General features: G+C 42.8%; 1 protein-coding gene across 1 annotated transcript in view; it reads left to right on the top strand.

Moving 5' to 3' along the window:
* The window catches only part of VPS41 (VPS41 subunit of HOPS complex), a 1,049,902-nt gene that overhangs the window by 261,580 nt on the left and 767,117 nt on the right, over window positions 1–21,205 (top strand). The window contains exon 5 of the mRNA XM_068238292.1: window positions 4,510–4,629. Within this exon, the coding sequence (XP_068094393.1) occupies window positions 4,510–4,629 (120 nt within the window). The remainder of the gene's footprint in view (window positions 1–4,509; window positions 4,630–21,205) is intronic.

The following is a 21,205-nucleotide window of genomic DNA, read 5'->3' as shown; positions in this document are numbered from 1 at the left end:
TCGTTGTGCAGCGTTTTGTGCCACACTTTTTCCTTCCCACTGAGGTGCCGTGATACAGCACTCTGGGAACAGCCTATTCACTCAGAAATTTATTTCTGTGTCTACCCTCTTGCTTGAGGGTGTCAATGGTGGCCGCCTGGACAGCAGTCAGGTCGGCAATTTTTACCCATGATTGCGGTTTTGAATAATGAACCAGGCTGGGAGTTCTTAAAAGCCTCAGGAATCTTTTGCAGGTGTTTAGAGTTAATTAGTTGATTCAAATGATTAGGTTAATAGCTCGTTTAGAGAACCTCTTCATGATATGCTAATTTTTTGAGATAGGGATTTTGGGTTTTCATGAGCTGTATGCCAAAATCATCAATATTAAAACATTAAAAGGCTTGAACTACTTCAGTTGTGTGTAATGCATCTAAAATATATGAAATTCTGTTTATCAGTACATTACAGAAAATAATGAACTTTTTCACAATATGCTAATTTTTTGAGAAGGACCTGTGTGTGTGTGTGTGTGTGTGTGTGTGTATGTGTATGTATATATATATATATATATATATATATATATATATATATATATATATATACTTTTTTTTAATCAATACATTTTTATTGAAGTTTTCATTTACCCATTACAAACAAAACATTGGTATGAACAAAACAGTTGTAGAGAACAAAGAGGACTTATAACAATGTCAATAATAAGAAACATTTGTAGATATTCCTGTGTGGTAGTCACGTATAGTATTTATTCGATAGTTAAGAAGTGTAGTTCCCGAGAATATAAGAAGGGCTAAAGATATTAACAACTTTTTTTTTAAGTTTTAAGTAATGTGGAAGGGATAGGACATTTTCATATTTTGTCGTCTTAGAGTTCTTACCATCTGGAGATTAAAATCAATTGTATATTTTAGTCTGGGTAATAAGATGTCTGCTGAGCCCCAATTGGACAACATCAGTCCTCTGGCAACACATAAAATCTGTGAAGGTATTAGATGGAAATGGAGGAATATCTAGGCATCCAACATGTAAGAAAGCGAGGGGTGTGACCTCAAATTCTTTCTGCATAACATAACTCAATATCTGGGCTATTAATGACCAAAAGTTTTTTAATTATTGGGCATTCCCAAAGAATGTGAATAAGGGAGCCTGTCTTATTACAGTTACGCCAGTATAGTGGGGATTTCTTAGTTGAAAATACCGCTAGACATTGTGATGTAAGATGCCATTTTAGAAATATTTTGTGAAAGGTCTCCCGATGATTTATGCAGGCTGATGTATTATGAATAGTCTTTGAGGAGACTATATGACTATGTTCTAGGGGAAATTTAAGGTCGTCTGCCCAAGATACTATGTAGTTATGCAGTTGTTTGTGGCCAGACCCCAGAAATTATTTTATACCACAGTGAAATACCTCCTCTTAGATCAGTGGATGAGTATTAATGAGAGGCTATGGGCCATATGCAATTTACTTTTTCACCTGAGTTTTCTCCTAGGTGATATTTTTACATTTGTCAATAAAATGCATTTTAAGCCATCAGCAAGCAAGAAAATACTCAAAATAATTTTGATAGTACTTTTTCAATTACTTTTTGGTACTTATTTAGTTGAAAAGTGCTGGAAAGTTGTTTTAAATAGAAGATGAAAAATTATCTCCTAGGAGAAAACTCAGGTGAAAAAGTGAATTGCATAAAAGAGTGAATTGCAAATTCACTTTTTCACCTGAGTTATCTCCAAGTTGACATTTTCTCACCTTGTCATAAAATCCATTTTAAGCTACCAGCAAACAAGAAAATACTCAAAATAATTTTCATAGTACTTTTTCTTTAATTTTTGGTACTTTTTAGATTACAAAATGCTGAAAAGTTATTTTAAAAAGAAGTTGAAAAAATATCTCCTAGGAGAAAACTCAGGTGAAAAAGTTAATTGCATATGGGCCTATGTGTCTAGAGATTACTGGTGAAATGAATCTATTTTTAACAAATAGGTGTTAAATCCAGATGAATATAAATATATCCTTGGACGGAATGGGAAATGTTTCTCTCAAATCTGGGAAAGAAAGAAGGCATTGAGTATCTGGATGGAATAAGTCTGATATTAGTGAAACCCCAGCTTTCTTCAATTCCTTCAAATTTAACTCAGGAATGGCTAGAGAGAGACAATCTATTGGAAGTTTTAGCTGTCTAACCTCAACATTATCCTTAGGGAGCTTGAGGAAGTAAGACCAAGCTAGAAGAGTAGCTTGAACAATTGGGTAATGGGTCTTATGATTGGAAATGCTTAATACGTTGAGTGAGACAACGTATAGTATGTGAGGAATGGGTGACTGAATTTTCTATATGAACCCATTTTTGGGGGCTATTAATTTTCCGCCATTCTTTGGAATTAATTCAGGAGTAGGTTAGGGGAGTATTACTGTCTTCTTTCAAATTATATAATGCACTATGATGGTCACTAAATGCATTGGCTATTTTTTTAGGGTTGTATAATGGGGTCTTAGTGAAAGGGTGGATTAATTTGGGGATTCTAGTTTTTGCTTGCTTATGTTTAAGTTATCTAGCTAGAAAGGAGCTAGCTTTATTGCTTCAGGAGTAATGCTTAAAGAGACATTGAAGCGAAAAAAAATATATGATATAATGAATTGGTTGTGTACTATGAATAATTACTAGAAGATTAGCAGCAAAGAAAATATTCTCATATTTTTATTTTCAGGTATATAGTGTTTTTTCTAACATTGCATCACTCTATAATATGTGCAGATTACACAACACTCAGCATTCAAAATGAGTCTTTCAGAGCAGTCTGTGAAGTAATGAACTCTCCTCTAGCAGAGGAAAAGTAAACAGTTCAATTACAGTTGAGATAATAAAAGTCAGATAACAGCCCTCTCCACGACTAAGTTAGTCGGAGAGCTTAATAGCTTTTTTGCATAGAGATAACAACTGGAGTTTCTCAACTCTTCCTGTACTGGAAACAATTAGACTGATGTATCTGATCTTAATGTTTTTTTTCTTAGCTGTACTACACATACAAATCATAATATCATCATTTTTTTTCGCTTCAGTGTCTCTTTAAGTTTGAGTTTTTTAAGTTGATACTCACAGTCCTCTGTTAATAGCAGTCTTAGGGCTAGTTCACACTGGGTGATTTTTCAGTGATTTGCTAATCACTGGTGATCAGCAAAATGCTGCTGCTAATGCTGCTGCTAATCCACGTCAATGGTAGTGTTCACACTGTATCGATTTCCAGTGATTAGCAATTTGCAGATGGTGCATGCAGCATTTTTTGGAGCGATTTTGGAGCGATTGCATTTCATTGTTATAGAATCACAAAACGCAATCACTCCTAAATCACTTTCCAGTGAAAAAATCGCTGGCGATCAGCAAAACGCTACCAAAGTGCCCAGTGTAAACTAGCCCTAAGGTTGTGTCTGAGGGTAAACCGCTTGCTTTCTAGTTTTTTAGAATATTTAGATTTAATCTGACATTCTAATATATTCATTTGTTCTAGAGTTGTATCTATTTGTATGTTTTTCTGATTTTTGTGTCTAGCCTCTAATTGAATGAAAAAGCCTCTAATGAAGGCTTTAAAAGCACTCCAGGTAGATTCAATGCCAACTTCAGACCCGGAATTGAATTGGAAGAATTCAAGGATTATATCATGTATAAATTTAACATTGTCTGGATTATGTAGTAGGGAAAATTTTAGTTTTCAAAGGGGTCGGTTGGTTTTAAAACCTCCAGAGTTAATTCCCATCACTATAGAAGAGTGGTCTGGCCAAGTAATTGAATTTATTTTGAATTCAGAGACTTTCTGTAGGGTAATCCTATCAGTGAGAAACATGTCGATGCGTAAAAATGTTTTGTGGACATGAGAATAGAACGTGAAATCACGCTCAATAGCATGAAGGGATCTCCAAGCATTGTACATGTTTTCTTCAACCAATATTTTATGACAGGAGGTCCCCTTTTCTGAGCCTCTATGGAAGGTGTCCATTTCAAAATCAACAGTGGCATTGAAGTCTCTGCTGACAATGAGAGCACCCCTACTAATATATTTTAGTTTTGTAAATAATGATCTAAGGAAGCCAATTTGGCCAGTGTTTGGGGCTTATACATTGACTAGAGTAAAAAACTTGATATTGTTTAAAAGGAAATACATATGGCAGCCTCCATATACCTCTCAGTTCAGGTGACCTTAACATTTGGTGTTGTCAATCGCACACTCTCTCATAATGGTCACCTGGAGTGCAATATTGCACTTCATGACAGAGAATCTTTAAAAAGGACTCCGTGTCATATACAGAGGCTGTCTTATCCAGAGGCTATCATACTGTATTTTTTTTAAATCCGTGTGTGCCTAACTAGCCATTTTTGCTATAATTGTCAACTAAGAAACAAACCTAGCAGAACAATATCCCAGAAAAAGTAGTTTGTATATGTTATTATCTTGTGAAATGCTAGGCCTAGGATGTATTTAGCATTTATCTCACAATTTAATTTGCATTTTCTATAGTTGATCTTATATGAAAGGACCTGGCTGAACAGATGGAAAACAACTGTCTTGCATGAAGGAGAAGGAAATATAACCAATATCCAGTGGCGGGGAAATCTAATTGCCTGGACAAATAATATGGTAAGATACACAAGTGGAATTTCCTTAAAATTATTTTGCTTGATTCTGTTGTTCAATTGATTAATAGTAAGTATGCAATTAACAATGTTTTTACTTTACTAAACATTGCCATCAGAACAGCATAAAGACTGTTATTGTTAATTTCTATCTAATATTGATAGTTGTGTGGCCAGGGTTGGATTTGTATCTTTTGCCGCCCAAAGCCCACTATCACTAGCCGCCCCCTGACCAACAGCACCCTGACCAACCCCCTCCCCAACACACACACACACACACACACACACACACACACACACACACACACACACACACACACACACACACACACACACACACACACACACACACACACACACACACACACACACACACACACACACACACACACACACACACACACACACACACACACACACACACACACACACACACACACACACACACACACACACACACACACACTTTATACACATCATTTTCCTAACAAGAGCAACTAGGTTCCCCAGATTACAGAATTTAATACCACTATACCCTCAGATACAAAAATTAAGGAGTCATGGTCTCTATAGATACAAGAATTGAGTTGCCATGTGTCATAAGGTTAAAGCAGTAACCACTTAACGACCAGCTAACGCAGATAGGCGGCGGCTGGTCGTTTGTGGTTTTACATGGTTTCATGTCAGTTCACGGAGGGTGTCTCCGTGAATCGGAGGCTCGCAGGCAAATTGTAAACATGCGGGGAAGAAATCCCTGCTGTTTACATCAATACGGCGCTGCTGCGCAGCAACACCGTAAAGTAGATCAGTGATCCCCGGCCTCTGATTGGCCGGGGATCGCCGCCGTGTGATAGGCTGAAGCCTATCAGAGGCAGCGCAGGACACATCGCCGTCCTGTGCCACCTAGGGAGGGAGGAATCGCGCCGCGGAGAGGGGCTTTGAGGACCCCCCCGCTCGACCACACGGAGCGGTGGCGATCAGACCCCCCCAACAGGTCATCCCCCTAGTGGGAAAAAAAGGGGGGAAGGTCTGATCGCCCTGCCTTGCACACAATCTGTGCTGCGGGCTGGAGAGCCCACGCAGCACAGATCAGAGAGAACAGCCCCGGTCCTTAACTCTCTGGGCGATACAATTGCATCGCCCAGGAGGGGGCGCAACACTTTTTTTTAAAAAATTTTCTTCTTTAAATCATGTAGCGAGCCCTGGGCCCGCTACATGATAGCCGCTACGCAGCGGCATCCCCCCACCCACTCCAATCGCCTTCGGCGATCAGAGTAAGCAGGAAATCCCGTTCAGAACGGGATTTCCTGCTGGGCTTCCCCGGTCGCCATGGCGATGGGGCGGGATGACGTCACCGACGTCATGGACGTCGTGACGTCAGAGGGAGTCCCAATCGACCTCTCAGCGCTGCCTGGCACTAATTGGCCAGGCTGCGCACGGGGTCTGGGGGGGGCTGCGCGGCACAGCGGGTAGCGGCGGAGGCGAGCGGAAGTTACACGCAGCTAGCAAAGTGCTAGCTGCGTGTAACAAAATAAATTATGCAAATCAGCAAACCAAGGCCTGAGAAAGCCTCCTGCACGATATACCCCAAGCTCAGCTCGGGATTATTGCCCAGGAGGTTAAGTGGTTAAGTAGCTACATGCTTCCAAATAAAACAACTACATATTTGCATGCCTACAGGTAAAGGAATTCAGTAGTGACATGTCCCCAGATAAAATAATTAAACAGTCACTTGCCTCCAGATGAAATAATTGAGTAATCAGATGCCTCAATATTTAAATTAATGAAACAACACATTGTCTCCAAATAACTTAAGCAGCTATTTGTCCCTAGATCTCAGTATGTGGTAGCCAGATGCCCTTTCAGTATAGGTGGACATATGTCATCCCCCTTCAGTATAGGTAGCCAGTAGGGATGATCAATGGTATGCAAATTATTCTGATTCTATGTAAATATCTATGCAAATATATGCAGTTTGAAAATGGACCAATCAAGTCAAGTTTAAACTGATTGGTCCATTTTCAAGCTGCATATATTTGCATTAAAAATTACATACAATTGCACAAACTCGGAAATATTTGCATATTATTGATCATCCCTAGTAGCCAGATCATTTGACCCTCCCCATAGGTAGCCAGGTTTAAATAGCCCCTCTTCCAGTATAAGTATACAGATCTATAGTTCAAAAAGGCTTTATTCAAACCAAAAGTAAAGACAATACAATTTAAACAGCAGTCACATTAGGGATATATCAGTACAAATAAAAAGAAATTCAAATAACAGGGATACAAAGGTTGCAAATGCACGCACAATCAACAAAGGTCACAGATAATGGACATAGAAAAGTGCACGACCATAAAGCTTCTAAGTAGCCAGATTATACTAACCCCCCACCAGTATAGGCAGCCATATTTAACCACTTCAGCCTACAGTGTTGTTCACCTTATGCATCCGAGCAACTTTCACCTCCCATTCATTCCCCAATAACTTTATCACTACTTATCACAATGAAATGATCTATATCTTGTTTTTTCCACCACCCTTTAGGCTTTCTTTGGGTGGTACATTTTGCTAAGAATTATTTTATTCTAAATCCATTTAACAGGAAGATTAAGAAAAAAATGGAAAAAAATCATTATTTCTCAGTTTTTGACCATTATAGTTTGAAATTAATACATGCTACTGTAATTAAAACCCATGTATTTTATTTGACCGTTTGTCCCGGTTATTACACCATTTAAATTATGTCCCTATCACAATTCATGGCGCCTATATTTTATCTGGAAATAGATGCATTTTTTTTAATTTGCGTCCCATCACTATTTACAAACTTCTAATTTAAGAATGTATATTAATATACTCTCTTGACATGCATATTCAAAAAGTTCAGACCCTTAGTTAAGCATTTATGTTGTTGTTTTTTTTTTTTAATTATTACAATTTTATTGTGTGGGAGGGAAACGGCTAATTTTAAATGTAATGTATTTATTTAATAAAAAATGTATATGGATGTAGTTTTACTATTTGGCCACAAGATGGCCACAGTCAAAAAGTCCTGGAAGCAAATGATCTCACTTCCAGGAAGCATTAGGACGACAGGAAACTTTTTTTTTTCTCTGCAGAAAGACCGCGTCTCAGTAAAGAGGCCGTCGTTTTTTCTGCAGGGGACTTAGATCAATGAATGGGAACTATATGTGAATGGGAATATTGCAATCGCTCGCACGGCACAGTGGCAGCAGCAGAGTCTATCTGGACGGATATATCCGTCCAGATAGACTTAAGTGGTTAACCCCCCACCGTGTACAGGCGTGTGCAGGAAATGGGCTACAGGTGCCGCATTCCTCAGGTCAAGCCACTTTTGAACCACAAACAGCGGCAGAAGCGCCTGACCTGGGCTACAGAGAAGCAGCACTGGACTGTTGCTCAGTGGTCCAAGGTACTTTTTTCGGATGAAAGCAACCAGGGGCGTAACTAGAAATCACTGGGCCCCCCTGCGAATATTTGGATGGGGCCCCCCCCCCATAGGTGCCAAATAATCGTAATGGGGCAGCGTTTCACTGTAAATTAATTGTAAAGTGGGCAGCATTTTACCAGACAATCGTAATGTGGGCCAGAAAATCGTAATGTGGGCAGAGTTCACCAGAAAATCGTAATGTGGGCCTTTAGAAAATCATAATGTGGGCAGAGTTCACCAGAAAATCGTAATGTGGGCACCAGTCACCAGAAAATCGTAACGTGAGCAGCAGTCACCAGAAAATTGTAACGTGGACAGCATTCACCAATCGTAATGTGGGCAGCGTTCACCAGAATATTGTAATGTGGGATAGAAAATCGTAATGTGGACAGAGTTCACCAGAAAATCGTAATGTGGGCAGTGTTCACTAGAAAATTGTAACATGGACAGCATTCACCAGAAAATCGTAACGTGGGCAGTGTTCACCAGAAAATCGTAATGTGGGCCAGAAAATCGTAATGTGGGCAACGTTCACCAGAAAATCGTAACGTGGACAGCATTCACCAGACAATCGTAACGTGGGCAGTGTTCACCAGAAAATCATAATGTGGGCCAGAAAATCGTAATGTGGGCAGAGTTCACCAGAAAATCGCAATGTGGGCAGCAGTCACCAGAAAATCGCCATGTGGGCAGCAGTCACCAGAAAATCGCAATGTGGGCATCAGTCACCAGAAAATCCTAATGTGGGCAGCAGTCACCAGAATATCGTAATGTGGGCAGCAGTCACCAGAAAATCCTAATGTGGGCAGCAGTCAGTAACCAGAATATCGTAATGTGGGAAGCAGACACCAGAAAATCCTAATGTGGGCAGCAGTCACCAGAAAATCCTTATGTGGGCAGCAGTCACCAGAAAATCGCAATGTGGGCAGCAGTCACCAGAAAATCGCAATGTGGGCAGCAGTCACCAGAAAATCCTAATGTGGGCAGCAGTCAGTAACCAGAATATCGCAATGTGGGCAGCAGACACCAGAAAATCACAATGTGGGCAGCAGACACCTGAAAATCGCAATGTGGGCAGCAGACACCTGAAAATCGCAATGTGGGCAGCAGTGACTAGAAAATCGTAATGTGGGCAGCAGACACCTGAAAATCGTAATGTGGGTAGCAGACACCTGAAAATCGTAATGTGGGCAGCAGACACCTGAAAATCGTAATGTGGGCAGCAGACACCAGAATATCGCAATGTGGGCAGCAGTGACCAGAAAATCGCAATGTGGGCAGCAGTGACCAGAAAATCGTAATGTGGGCAGCAGACACCTGAAAATCGCAATGCGGGCAGCAGACACCAGAAAATGGCAATGTGGGCAGCAGACACCAGAAAATCGCAATGTGGGCAGCAGACATCTGAAAATCGCAATGTGGGCAGCAGACACCTGAAAATCGCAATGTGGGCAGCAGACACCAGAAAATCGCAATGTGGGCAGCAGACACCTGAAAATCGTAATGTGGGCAGCAGACACCTGAAAATCGTAATGTGGGCAGCAGACACCTGAAAATCGTAATGTGGGCAGCAGACACCTGAAAATCGTAATGTGGGCAGCAGACACCTGAAAATCGTAATGTGGGCAGCAGACACCTGTAAATCACAATGTAGGCAGCAGACACCTGAAAATCACAATGTAGGCAGCAGACACTAGAAAAAAAAATGCACCTGTGAAAAAAAAACAATTCACTTACCTGACAGAAGTCTTCTCCTCTCCCGGCATCTGGCTCGCAGCTCCCCGAGTCCTCCTGCAGCACATCTCCCGCGCTGACAGGCAGAGTGCAGGGCTACGGCAAGATGGCTGCCGAAGCCCTGTACTAGAGACACAAATAGTCTCCAGTGCAGGGCTTCTTCGGCGGCCATCTTGCCGTAGCCCTGCTCTGCCTGCCGGAGACTATGCAGGCTGCTGGAGCGGGGCTACGGGGAATGAACTGGCGCAGCGTCTATTAGACGCTGCGGCCAGTTGAGCACCTTGCTGGGGGGTCTAGAGCAGCGCTCCCCCCGCGCACAGTGAGCGGGCCCTAGAGCAGCCCCGGGCCCCCCTGCGGCTGAGGGGGTCGCATCCCCGGTAGGTACGCCGGTGAAAGCAACTTTTACATGTCATTTGGAAATCAAGGTGCCAGAGTCTGGAGGAAGACTGGGAGAGGGAAATGCCAAAATGCCTGAAGTCCAGTGTCAAGTACCCATAGTCAGTGATGGTCTGGGGTGCCATGTCAGCTGCTGGTGTTGTCCACTGTGTTTTATCAACGGCAGGGTCAATGCAGCTAGCTATCAGGAGATTTTGGAGCACTTCATGCTTCCATCTGCTGAAAAGCTTTATGGAGATGATTTCATTTTTCAGCACGACCTGGCACCTGTTCACAGTGCCAAAACCACTGGTAAATGGTTTACTGACCATGGTATTACTGTGCTCAATTGGCCTGCCAACGCTCCTGACCTGAACCCCAGAATCTGTGGGATATTGTGAAAAGAAAGTTGAGAGACGCAAGACCCAACTCTCTGGATGAGCTTAAGGCCGCTATCAAAGCATCCTGGACCTCCATAACACCTGAGCAGTGCCACAGGCTGATTGCCTCCATGCCACGCCGCATTGAAGCAGTCATTTGTGCAAAAGGATTCCCGACCAAGTATAGAGTGCATAATTGAACATAATTATTTGAAGGTTGACTTTTTTTGTTTTAAAAACACTTTTCTTTTATTGGTCGGATGAAATATGCTAATCTTTCGGAAAATTTTTTCTATTTTTTTCTGGCGGTAGCCATATATTTTGCTGTACCGAGTCCAGTATATAACCTAGATATAAAACCTTTTGGGCCAAGATTAAATTCGATTTTTCCTGACTTACTATCCAGCCTAATCCTTCCATGGTCTTTATGCATAGATCCAGATCCTTCTCTAGATCTTGCTTTGTGTGGGAAAAAACTAAAAAATCGTCTAAATATGGTATAATCTTTACGCTTTGTAAATGGCGATAGGCTGTCATTTCTGCTACGACCTTTGTAAAAATGCGCGGGGAGGATGCCAACCCGAAAGTGAGTGCTCTGAACTGATAGTGGCACAACACCCCCCCCCCCGAACTCCAGAGCAACCTGCAGTTGATCGGAACATGTAAATAAGCATCTTGGAGATCAGATCTATAGTCGCCATCCACGCCGGTTCTATCAGTAGATCCCTTACCATGTAAATATTTTCCATTTTGAACTTTTTTCTTCAAAAACTCGTTTAGATTGCTCAGATTTATTATCAATCGAAATTTTCCCGACGGCTTCTTTACAACAAAAATGTGGGTATAAAACCCTTCCCTTCTCTCTTGTTCGGGAACGCGACAAACTACCTGGTGGTCCAATAGTGAAATGACAGCCTGTCTCAGGGCCTGAGCTTTTTCCAAATCTCGAGGGCACTTTGTATTATAATATCTTGGAGGAGGGAGTCTGCTGAATTCTAGATTGTAACCTGACTCTATCAAATTTATTATAATTTGTCTTTCGTTATTTCCCTCCATTTTGGAAGGAAATGACTTAACCTCCCCCCGACCCCTAACTGGAAGTCATTTTTTGTCTTTATTGCCAGGGGTCGTCGGCTTCTTAAAGGAAGTTGACCCTCTACCTTTCCCCTGAAAGTAAGTCCACCTTTTAAGTTGGTCCTGTGATTTTCCTTTTTGTGGCGTAATATTCCTACCCCTAAATAATCTTTTGGGGGTCAGAGTTTTCCGTTTGTCCGGAAATGTTTTCCTTTTATCTGTGGATCTAGAAAGAATGTTATCCAAATCCTTTCCAAAAAGCAAATTCCCCTTCAAATTTCATGGCACATAACTTGTTTTTTGAAGTAAAATCACCTTCCCAAGTCCTGAGCCATATGAGCCTTCTGATCAAAGCCGCAGACTTTGCCGTCGCCTTAAAAGACTTTACCAGAGCATCACAAATAAATGCAAGGGCCTTAGTCACTATCGGAAAGGATTCCAGCAGCTGTTCAGGTGAAGTTCCTACAGCAAGAAGTTCCTGAATCTTATCTATCAAAGATATGAGGTTTCTAGAAACACAGATTGAAGCAATATGTGGTCTAAATACGAAGGAGGTTGTCTCCCAGGACCTTTTTGCCAGTACTTCCATTTTTTTTGTCTAGGGGATCTTTCAATGCTCCCATATCCTCAAATGACAAATCTGCATTTTTTGAATATTGGAATAAAGCTGCGTCTAGTTTTGGGCATTTACTGTATCCCACCGCTCAATTTCCGTATCTTTAAATGGGAATTTCCTTTTAAAATATTTTGCAATCCTAAATCTTTTTTCTGGGAACTCCTATTGTTCATCAATCATGCTATTTAATGATTTATGAACAGGAAAAACTCTACTGGTTGGAGTTTCTAACCCTTTGTAAATAACATCCTGGGCCGAAACTTCCTCAGCTGTTTCCTGAATCTGTTCACTATCATAGATTGCTTTTAATAATTCTGTAGTTTCCTCTGGACTGAATAGAAATCTGGATGCTTTTGGTTCCTTGAAATCCTGATCAGAATCTTGCCTGGATAGGTCCCCTACCAGCTCAGCCGAGCTACTAGAAGATTCATGCAGCATATCAGGCTTTCTGCCTACAGAGGAAGCAGCTGTAGAAGCCTTCTCATTATGCTGACTAGTTCCCTGATTGTCAGTAATTACACACCTTAAAGAGAATCTGTATTGTTAAAAATCGCACAAAAGTAAACATACCAGTGCGTTAGGGGACATCTCCTATTACCCTCTGTCACAATTTTGCCGCTCCTCGCCGCATTAAAAGTGGTTAAAAACAGTTTTAAAAAGTTTGTTTATGAACAAACAAAATGGCCACCAAAACAGGAAGTAGGTTGATGTACAGTATGTCCACACATAGAAAATACATTCATACACAACCAGGCTGTATACACCCTTCCTTTTGAATCTCAAGAGATCATTTGTGTGTTTCTTTCCCCCTGCAGCTATCTTCCACTGAAGTGTCAGGCTGTTTCTTCCTGCAGAGTGCAGACAGCTCTGCCTGTATGTAATTCCTCAGTATGTGAAAGCCCAGCCAGCTCAGAGGAGGATTTATCCAGCTTGTAAAAGATAAGAGAGAAGAGAGAAGCTGTCCTAATCTAAATAATACACAGGCAGTGTGCAGAGAGGGGCTTGGAGGGGGGAGATGCATCACAGAACCACAACACTGAAGAACTTGGCAGCCTTCCAGACACAGGCTGACAAGTCTGACAAGAGAGAGATAAGTTGATTTGTTACAGAGATGGTGATAGTAGAACATGCTGCAGTAAGCCAGAACACATTAGAATAGCTTTTGGAACTAGTAGGATGATAAAAAACAGGATGCAATTTTTGTTACGGAGTCTCTTTAAGGCTTGAAAATTAGACAATAAAAAATATTTCACCACTTTGGCTGAGTCCTGAGAATCAGATTCAGATATACATTTGCTGCATTCAGCTTTCTTCCAATCACTTGGTAATTTAGCATTGCAGCTATAACATCTGTTTGATTTTGATTTGTGCTTTAACCACTTTACCCCCGCCCGTATGAATTTCTCCGTCCCTTTTTCCATCCTTTAACCCCCAGGGACGGAGAAATCCGTACTTTCCACGCTCCCGCCGCTGCCCGCGCTCCCGCTCGCTGAACTTTTTAAATATTTATGTCAGGAGGGTACAACACTGTTACCTTATAAACTATGGGCTTGTAATTAGGGATGGACGGAAAACTGAAAAAAATGCACCTTTATTTCCAAATAAAATATTAGTTACATAGTTATTTTGGTTGAAAAAAGACATACGTCCATCGAGTTCAACCAGTATAAAGTACAACACCAGCCTGCTCCCTCACATATCCCTGTTGATCCAGAGGAAGGCGAAAAAACCCTTACAAGGCATGGTCCAATTAGCCCCTAAAGGGAAAAATTCCTTCCCGACTCCAGATGGCAATCAAATAAAATCCCTGGATCAACATCATTAGGCATTACCTAGTAATTGTAGCCATGGATGTCTTTCAACGCAAGGAAAGCATCTAAGCCCCCTTTAAATGCAGGTATAGAGTTTGCCATAACGACTTCCTGTGGCAATGCATTCCACATCTTAATCACTCTAACTGTAAAGAACCATTTCCTAAATAAATGGCTCAAACGTTTTTCCTCCATGCGCAGATCATGTCCTCTAGTCCTTTGAGAAGGCCTAGGGACAAAAAGCTCATCCGCCAAGGTATTATATTGCCCTCTGATGTATTTATACATGTTAATTAGATCCCCTCTAAGGCGTCTTTTCTCTAGACTAAATAAACCCAGTTTATCTAACCTTTCTCGATAAGTGAGACCTTCCATCCCACGCATCAATTTTGTTGCTCGTCTCTGCACCTGCTCTAAAACTGCAATATCTTTTTTGTAATGTGGTGCCCAGAACTGAATTCCATATTCCAGATGTGGCCTTACTAGAGAGTTAAACAGGGGCAATATTATGCTAGCATCTCGAGTTTTTATTTCCCTTTTAATGCATCCCAAAATTTTGTTAGCTTTAGCTGCAGCTGCTTGGCATTGAGTACGATTATTTAACTTGTTAATGAGTACTCCTAAGTCCTTCTCCAAGTTTGATGTCCCCAACTGTATCCCGTTTATTTTGTATGGTGCTAGACCATTAGTACGTCCAAAATGCATGACCTTACATTTGTCAACATTGAATTTCATCTGCCATGTATGTGCCCATATAGCCATCCTATCCAGATCCTTTTGCAATATGACACTATCTTCCTAAGATTTGATGATTCTGCACAATTTTGTATCATCTGCAAAAATAGCAACATTGCTCACTACTGCATCTACTAGGTCATTAATAAATAAATTGAAGAGCACTGGACCCAGAACAGACCCCTGTGGGACCCCACTGCTAACAGTCTCCCATTTTGAGTACGATCCATTGACCACAACTCTTTGTTTTCTGTCCATTAGCCAGTTCCCTATCCATGAACACAGACTCTTCCCCAGTCCTTGCATCCTCAACTTTTGCACCAGACTTTTGTGGGGAACAGTGTCGAAGGCCTTTGCAAAGTCCAAGTATATCACATCTACAGCATTCCCAATATCCATATTAGCATTCACTACCTCATAAAAGCTGAGCATGTTAGTCAAACAGGACCTGTCTTTAGTAAACCCATGTTGATGCTGAGAAATAAGATTATTTTCTACTATGAAGTCATGCATAGTATCTCTTAGTAACACCTCAAATCTCAAATAGTTTGCATACAACTGATGTTAAACTTACAGGTCTATAATTTCCTGGATCAGATTTTTTGCCCTTCTTAAATAATGGGAAAACGTGGGCTGTACGCCAATCCACTGGGACTCTGCCAGTTGCAAGAGAGTCACAAAAGATAAGATAAAGGGGTTTATCTATAACTGAACTTAATTCCCTTAGGACCCGAGGATGCATGCCATCCGGGCCAGGTGCCTTGTCTATTTTTAATTTATTTAGTCTTGCCTTCACTTCTTCCTGCGTTAAGTATTTAATATTACAGTTAGAAGATTGAGACTCTTCCGCCTCTGTAGTTTGCAACAGTGCTGTTTCTTTTGTGAAGACAGAAGCAAAGAAAGCATTTAATAACTCTGCCTTACCTTGGTCATCCACCATTGAGTTCCCACCCTCATCCTTTAGGAGTCCTATACAGTCAACCTTTCTTTTTTTAGAGTTAATGTACTTGTAAAACTTTTTTGGGTTAGATTTGATATCCTTAGCGATTTGTTTTTCAGCTTCAATCTTTGCCTGCCTAATTTCTTTTTTTACAATTTTTATTGCACTCCTTAAAATTGCTTAGTGCAGCCTCGGTCCCCTCCTTTTTTTTAAAGACCTTATAGGCATTCTTTTTCCTGTTCATTTTATCTTTAACCTTTCTATTCATCCATAGAGGCCTTTTTTTATTCCTAGACATTTTGTTTCCATATGGGATATACATACTACAGTATTGATTGAGTATAAGTTTAAAAGCTTGCCATTTCCCTTCAGTGTCTTCCCCTTGTAGTACATTATCCCAGTTCACCAAACTTAGTGCCTGCCTAATTTGAGTGAACTTTGCTTTTCTAAAATTCATAGTTTTAGTGGTCCCGCTGCCCCGTGGCCTATCAGTCACCAGATCAAACGTTATGTTGTGATCACTATTTCCCAAATGTTCTTGAACCTGCACATTTGATACATTATCTGGTCTATTAGAAATGATCAGATCCAGTAACGCATTCCCCCTAGTTGGTTCAGTTACCATTTGAGTCAAGTAATTGTCCTGTAGTGCTGCCAGAAATCTGCTGCTTTTACCAGAATAAGTAGCCTCAATACCCCAGTCAATGTCTGGAAAGTTGAAGTCGCCCATAATTATGACCTCATTTTTACCTGCAGCTTTTTCAATCTGCTGTAGTAATCGCAGTTCTGCAGCTTCATTAATAAGAGGTGGCCTGTAGCATACCCCAATAAGCAATTGGCAACTTTTATTTCCACCATGAATATTTACCCAAACGGACTCCACATCTTCGCAATCTTCCTCCATCTCATCGTTGAGGACAGCTGTAAGAGAATTCTTAACAGAGACAAACCACTCCACCTTTTTTCCCTGTTCTATCCCTCCTAAACACATTGTATCCTTTTAAATTAGCTATCCAGTCATGGCTTTCATCCATCCATGTCTCGGTTATTCCCACAATGTCATAGCCTTTGTCATTCAGAATGAACTCTAGTTCGTCTATTTTATTTGCAAGGCTCCGAGCATTGGTTACCATGCACTTTATATTTTTACCACCACATTTACCAATTTTGTTTACATGAAATGGGCTACTTGAATTTTTACCAACCTCCTTAATCTTTACACTGTCCCGACCCCCCTCTCCACCCTCCATAATGATAGGTTCCCACTGTCTTTTTACCTCATCTTGTCTACGTATTGAGACTTTATCCTCCCGCCTCCCCCCAGATCCTAGTTTAAAATCTCCTCCAACCGTTTAGCCATCTCCCCCCCCAATGCAGCTGCACCCTCCCCATTAAGGTGCAGCCCATCCCTGCTGTAGAACCTGTAGCCGACTGCAAAGTCTGCCCAGTTCTCCAGGAACCCAAACCCTTCCTTCCTACACCAATTTCTCAGCCACTTATTTAACTCCCTAAGCTCCCTCTGTCTCTCAGATGTAGCACGTGGCACTGGCAGTATTTCAGAAAACACCACCTTGGAGGTCCTTGCTTTAAGTTATTGGCGCCAAACATTGTGATAGGGACATAATTTAAACGGTTTTATAACCGGGACAAAAGGGCAAAAACATTTCATGGGCTTTAATTACAGTAGCATGCATTATTTAAAAACTATAATGGCCGAAAACTGAAAAATAATTATTTCCCACATTTTTCCTATTTTCCCATTAAAACACATTTAGAATAAAATAATTCTTGGCATAATGTCCCACCTAAAGAAAGCCTAATTGGTGTCGGAAAAAAACAAGATTTAGTTCATTTAATTGTGATAAGTAATGATAAAGTTATAGACGAATGAATGGAAGGAGCGTTGAAAGGTGAAAATTGCTCTGGTGCTCAGGGGGTAAAACCCCTCAGTGGTGAAGTGGTTTAAGAAACTTGTTTATCCGGAGCTTTGCTCTGAAAGGAAACAGATTTCCCAAGAAGCACGTGTTATTATATATAAAGAAAACAAAACAAAAAAACCACACACCCACATAACTATCAACTTTGATGCAGTAACATAGTATGAATTATATTACCTGAGCAGGTGGTAAAGAAGCCGTCTGTTGAGTACTTTGGCTTTGTCCATCATTTTTGTTTGGCTCCACAGGAGGTAAACTTTGAGACTCCATCCTGTATGCAAGCCGTCTCATACTGCCGCTCAACTGGCTAAGTAACCACACCAGCCCGACTCCGCCCATCGAAACCCACAAGACGCCATATTGGTTCAGGGCAAACTTCCCTTACCACTCTCCGGCGCCTGAGTCCTTGGGCTGTCGGGCCGCCAGGAGCAGACTCCGGAATGTTTCGCCTGCCGTCCGCTGGTTTCTCCTGCGTGGCGTATGGAGACGCGGCTACCCCCACCCTGCCATGACACTTACCCGGAACCGGAAGTCTCCTCCTGAAGGGAACCGCCTCCTACATGCGCGCTGGTGTCTCTTGCTATGGCACCGCAGGTAATGAAACCTGAGCCAGCAGAAAGCCTCATAACCCCCAAGTCATTCCGTTTCAGCCCACCTAAAGGTACTTTCTTTACCACTATTAGGCCGACTACATGCCGCACACCAGCAGCATGTTACCGCTCAGTCATTACCGCAGGTGGGGGCTTTTGCCAAGTACATAGGTATCCATTAGTTTAAAAATCGGACCCTGGGGGCGTGGCTTGCTGATGGCGCGAGCAGGACGCTCTTGAGCTGAGCTCCGCTTCACCGTCGCTCCCAGGCTATAAACAAGCACGTTTCAGCTCACCGTTTCGGTCCCACATGGGCGGTAGGAGAAGCAGGAAGGAGCGGAGACACTCTGGACACTCTTGTTCTCCCAAAATCCAAAGTTATTTTCGTCCGACCACCCGCTCACTGAGCGCGGCTGAGGGTGCCAAGATGGCGGAGGGGCCTCCCATACAGGCCGCAGCCATGCCTAACGCCGAACATATTCCGGAGGCAGACGTTTCTATCACTCCCTCCCCTCCACGGTCTGAAGGCTCGGACTCCTATGTTGACGCAGACCTCCATGACTATATCCGCTCTCTCCCGACCAAAGACGACCTGGAGAAATACGTCAGTAGAATCGAGGCCACCTACCGCAGGGAGTTGGAGGAGGTCAAAACAGAAATCCGCCATATTGGCCACAGAGTGGAAGAATCAGAGAAAGAGATTGAGAAGTTGGAAAAGAAACAGAAAGACCACGATGCAATCCTGGAGAGACATACCAACCAAATTAAGGATATCTACATGAAGATAGACGACCAGGAGAACAGGCAGCGCCGCAATAACCTCCGGGTCAGAGGGATTTCGGAATCCACCAAGGTACAGGACTTAATTCCCACACTAACGGGCATATTTAATATGTTCCTCGGAAACCCCAGCGACTCCCCCATTGAAATGGACAGAGCTCACCGTACCCTGGGCCCCGTGAGCACAAACCCAGACCGCCCAAGAGACATAGTGTGCCGCCTGCACTACTATACGATAAAGGAAGCTATCTCGTTAGCTGCACGGGACAAGGGCCACGTTGATTTCGATGGCGCCAAAATCACCATCTTGGCAGACCTATCCCGCCTTACTTTGCAACTACGCAGGGCGGTTCGCCCGCTCTTGGAGGCCTTAAGAGCAAAGCATATTCCTTACCGCTGGGGATACCCTTTCCAGCTCCTAGTACACCACGATGAGAAATCGGCTGCTTTCTCCTCGCCAGATGACCTAACGAAGTTCCGGGAGATCCTTGGCCTACCATCGGTAAAGTTATCCGCCTGGCCCCTGGACCCCCCGTCTCCTGAGACGCCCCCGGAGGCTCTACAGCAGAGAAGCAGATGGCAGACTGCCGGCCGCAACAACAGGAGGAGACGTAGATCATCAGATAGAGAATCCGGACCAAGCCTCCCTCCCTCACCGCGTCAGGGGATGCCATAAGGTCTTAGCTGTCTGAGCTGCCGCTACCACGGAAATCCGGGACAGGATAAGTACTTTTGCACATTACGTGCGTTTGTCTGTTTTAATTGGCCTTTTCCCTCTTTTCTCCTCCACAAAAACCCGAGGGTCCACTGGACCGGGCCTGTACTGGGTCTTCGTTGTACTTTACAGGAGGACGGTCTCATAGGCTAAAGGCCCCAATAAACAGTCTTCGATTGTCCGCCCACCAGGCTTCTTTAGGCGGACTCATCCCTTTGAACGGTTATTCAACATGGGTCCTTCCGTTCAGACTCTTTTCAAGTATATATTAGGTTACCCACTGCTCGGTTTTTCCTTTTCTCCCTCACCCTCCTTTTTACCTCTACGGCCACAAGCATTACCGGGCCTGATGTTTTAGACTCCTCGTCAGGGCCTCCACCTTAAATGGACTCACCGTTTGAGCTGTGCGATATCTACCACTATCTCACTTGCCTGGGAGCTCAGGTGTCGTAACCTAGTGCGTTATCGGTCTCCTCACTCCCACCCATTACAGTCTAGTTTATCTAGACTTTCCACTAATCGTGATTACTAACCTTAATATGTTTAATAAGTTGTGCATTTTGATGTTTTATGTTCCTCTTGCTTTCTATATATCTCACTTTCTCTCAGGAAATCCGTTGCTTACATCAATTATGTTATTTGCATGGCCGGGTCTTAGACCCCATATGGCCAATTGGTACTGAGAGGTCAATGAGCGCTACCTTAAGCTTCACCTATTTCAGATATGGCAGCTGATGTGAGAAGAGGTTCAGGGGGGGAGATGTGTGGATGTGCCTCCTTTAACCTCCCTGGCGGTTTATTTATTTTGCCAGGGAGGCTGAAATGGGTTTTTTTTTAAATAAAAAAAAAAAATATTTCATGCAGCCAACTGAAAGTTGGCTGCATGAAAGCCCACTAGAGGGCGCTCCGGAAGCGTACTTTCGATCGCCTCCGGCAATCGAAAGTAACAAGATAGGCCGCAATGAGCGGCCTATCTTGTTTCGCTTTCCTCGTCGCCATGGCGACGAGCGGAGTGACGTCATGGACGTCAGTCGACGTCCTGACGTCAGAGCCGCCCGATCCAGCCCCTAGCGCCGGCCGGAACTGTTTGTTCCGGCTGAGCTGGGCTCGGGCGGCTGGGGGGACCCTCTTTCGCCGCTGCACGCGGCGGATCGCCGCGGAGCGGCGGCGATCGGGCAGCACACGCGGCTGGCAAAGTGCCGGCTGCGTGTGCTGCTTTTTGCAGAATGCAAATCGGCCCAGCAGGGCCTGAGCGGCGACCTCCGGCGGCATACCCCGAGCTCAGCTCGGGATTACCGCCAAGGAGGTTAATGTGAAAGGTTTTAATAACCCTTCCAAAAGATCCCAGATCTTACATAGCATGCATAAAGCCAAATTTAAAATCTTAATGTTACAGGAAACTCACTTCAGATCCGATAACTTCCCTATGATTAAGGACC

This window comes from Hyperolius riggenbachi, chromosome 5 (assembly GCF_040937935.1).
Source record: "Hyperolius riggenbachi isolate aHypRig1 chromosome 5, aHypRig1.pri, whole genome shotgun sequence".
NCBI classification, from domain to species: domain Eukaryota; kingdom Metazoa; phylum Chordata; class Amphibia; order Anura; family Hyperoliidae; genus Hyperolius; species Hyperolius riggenbachi.
This window is presented reverse-complemented; position numbering and strand designations above follow the sequence as displayed.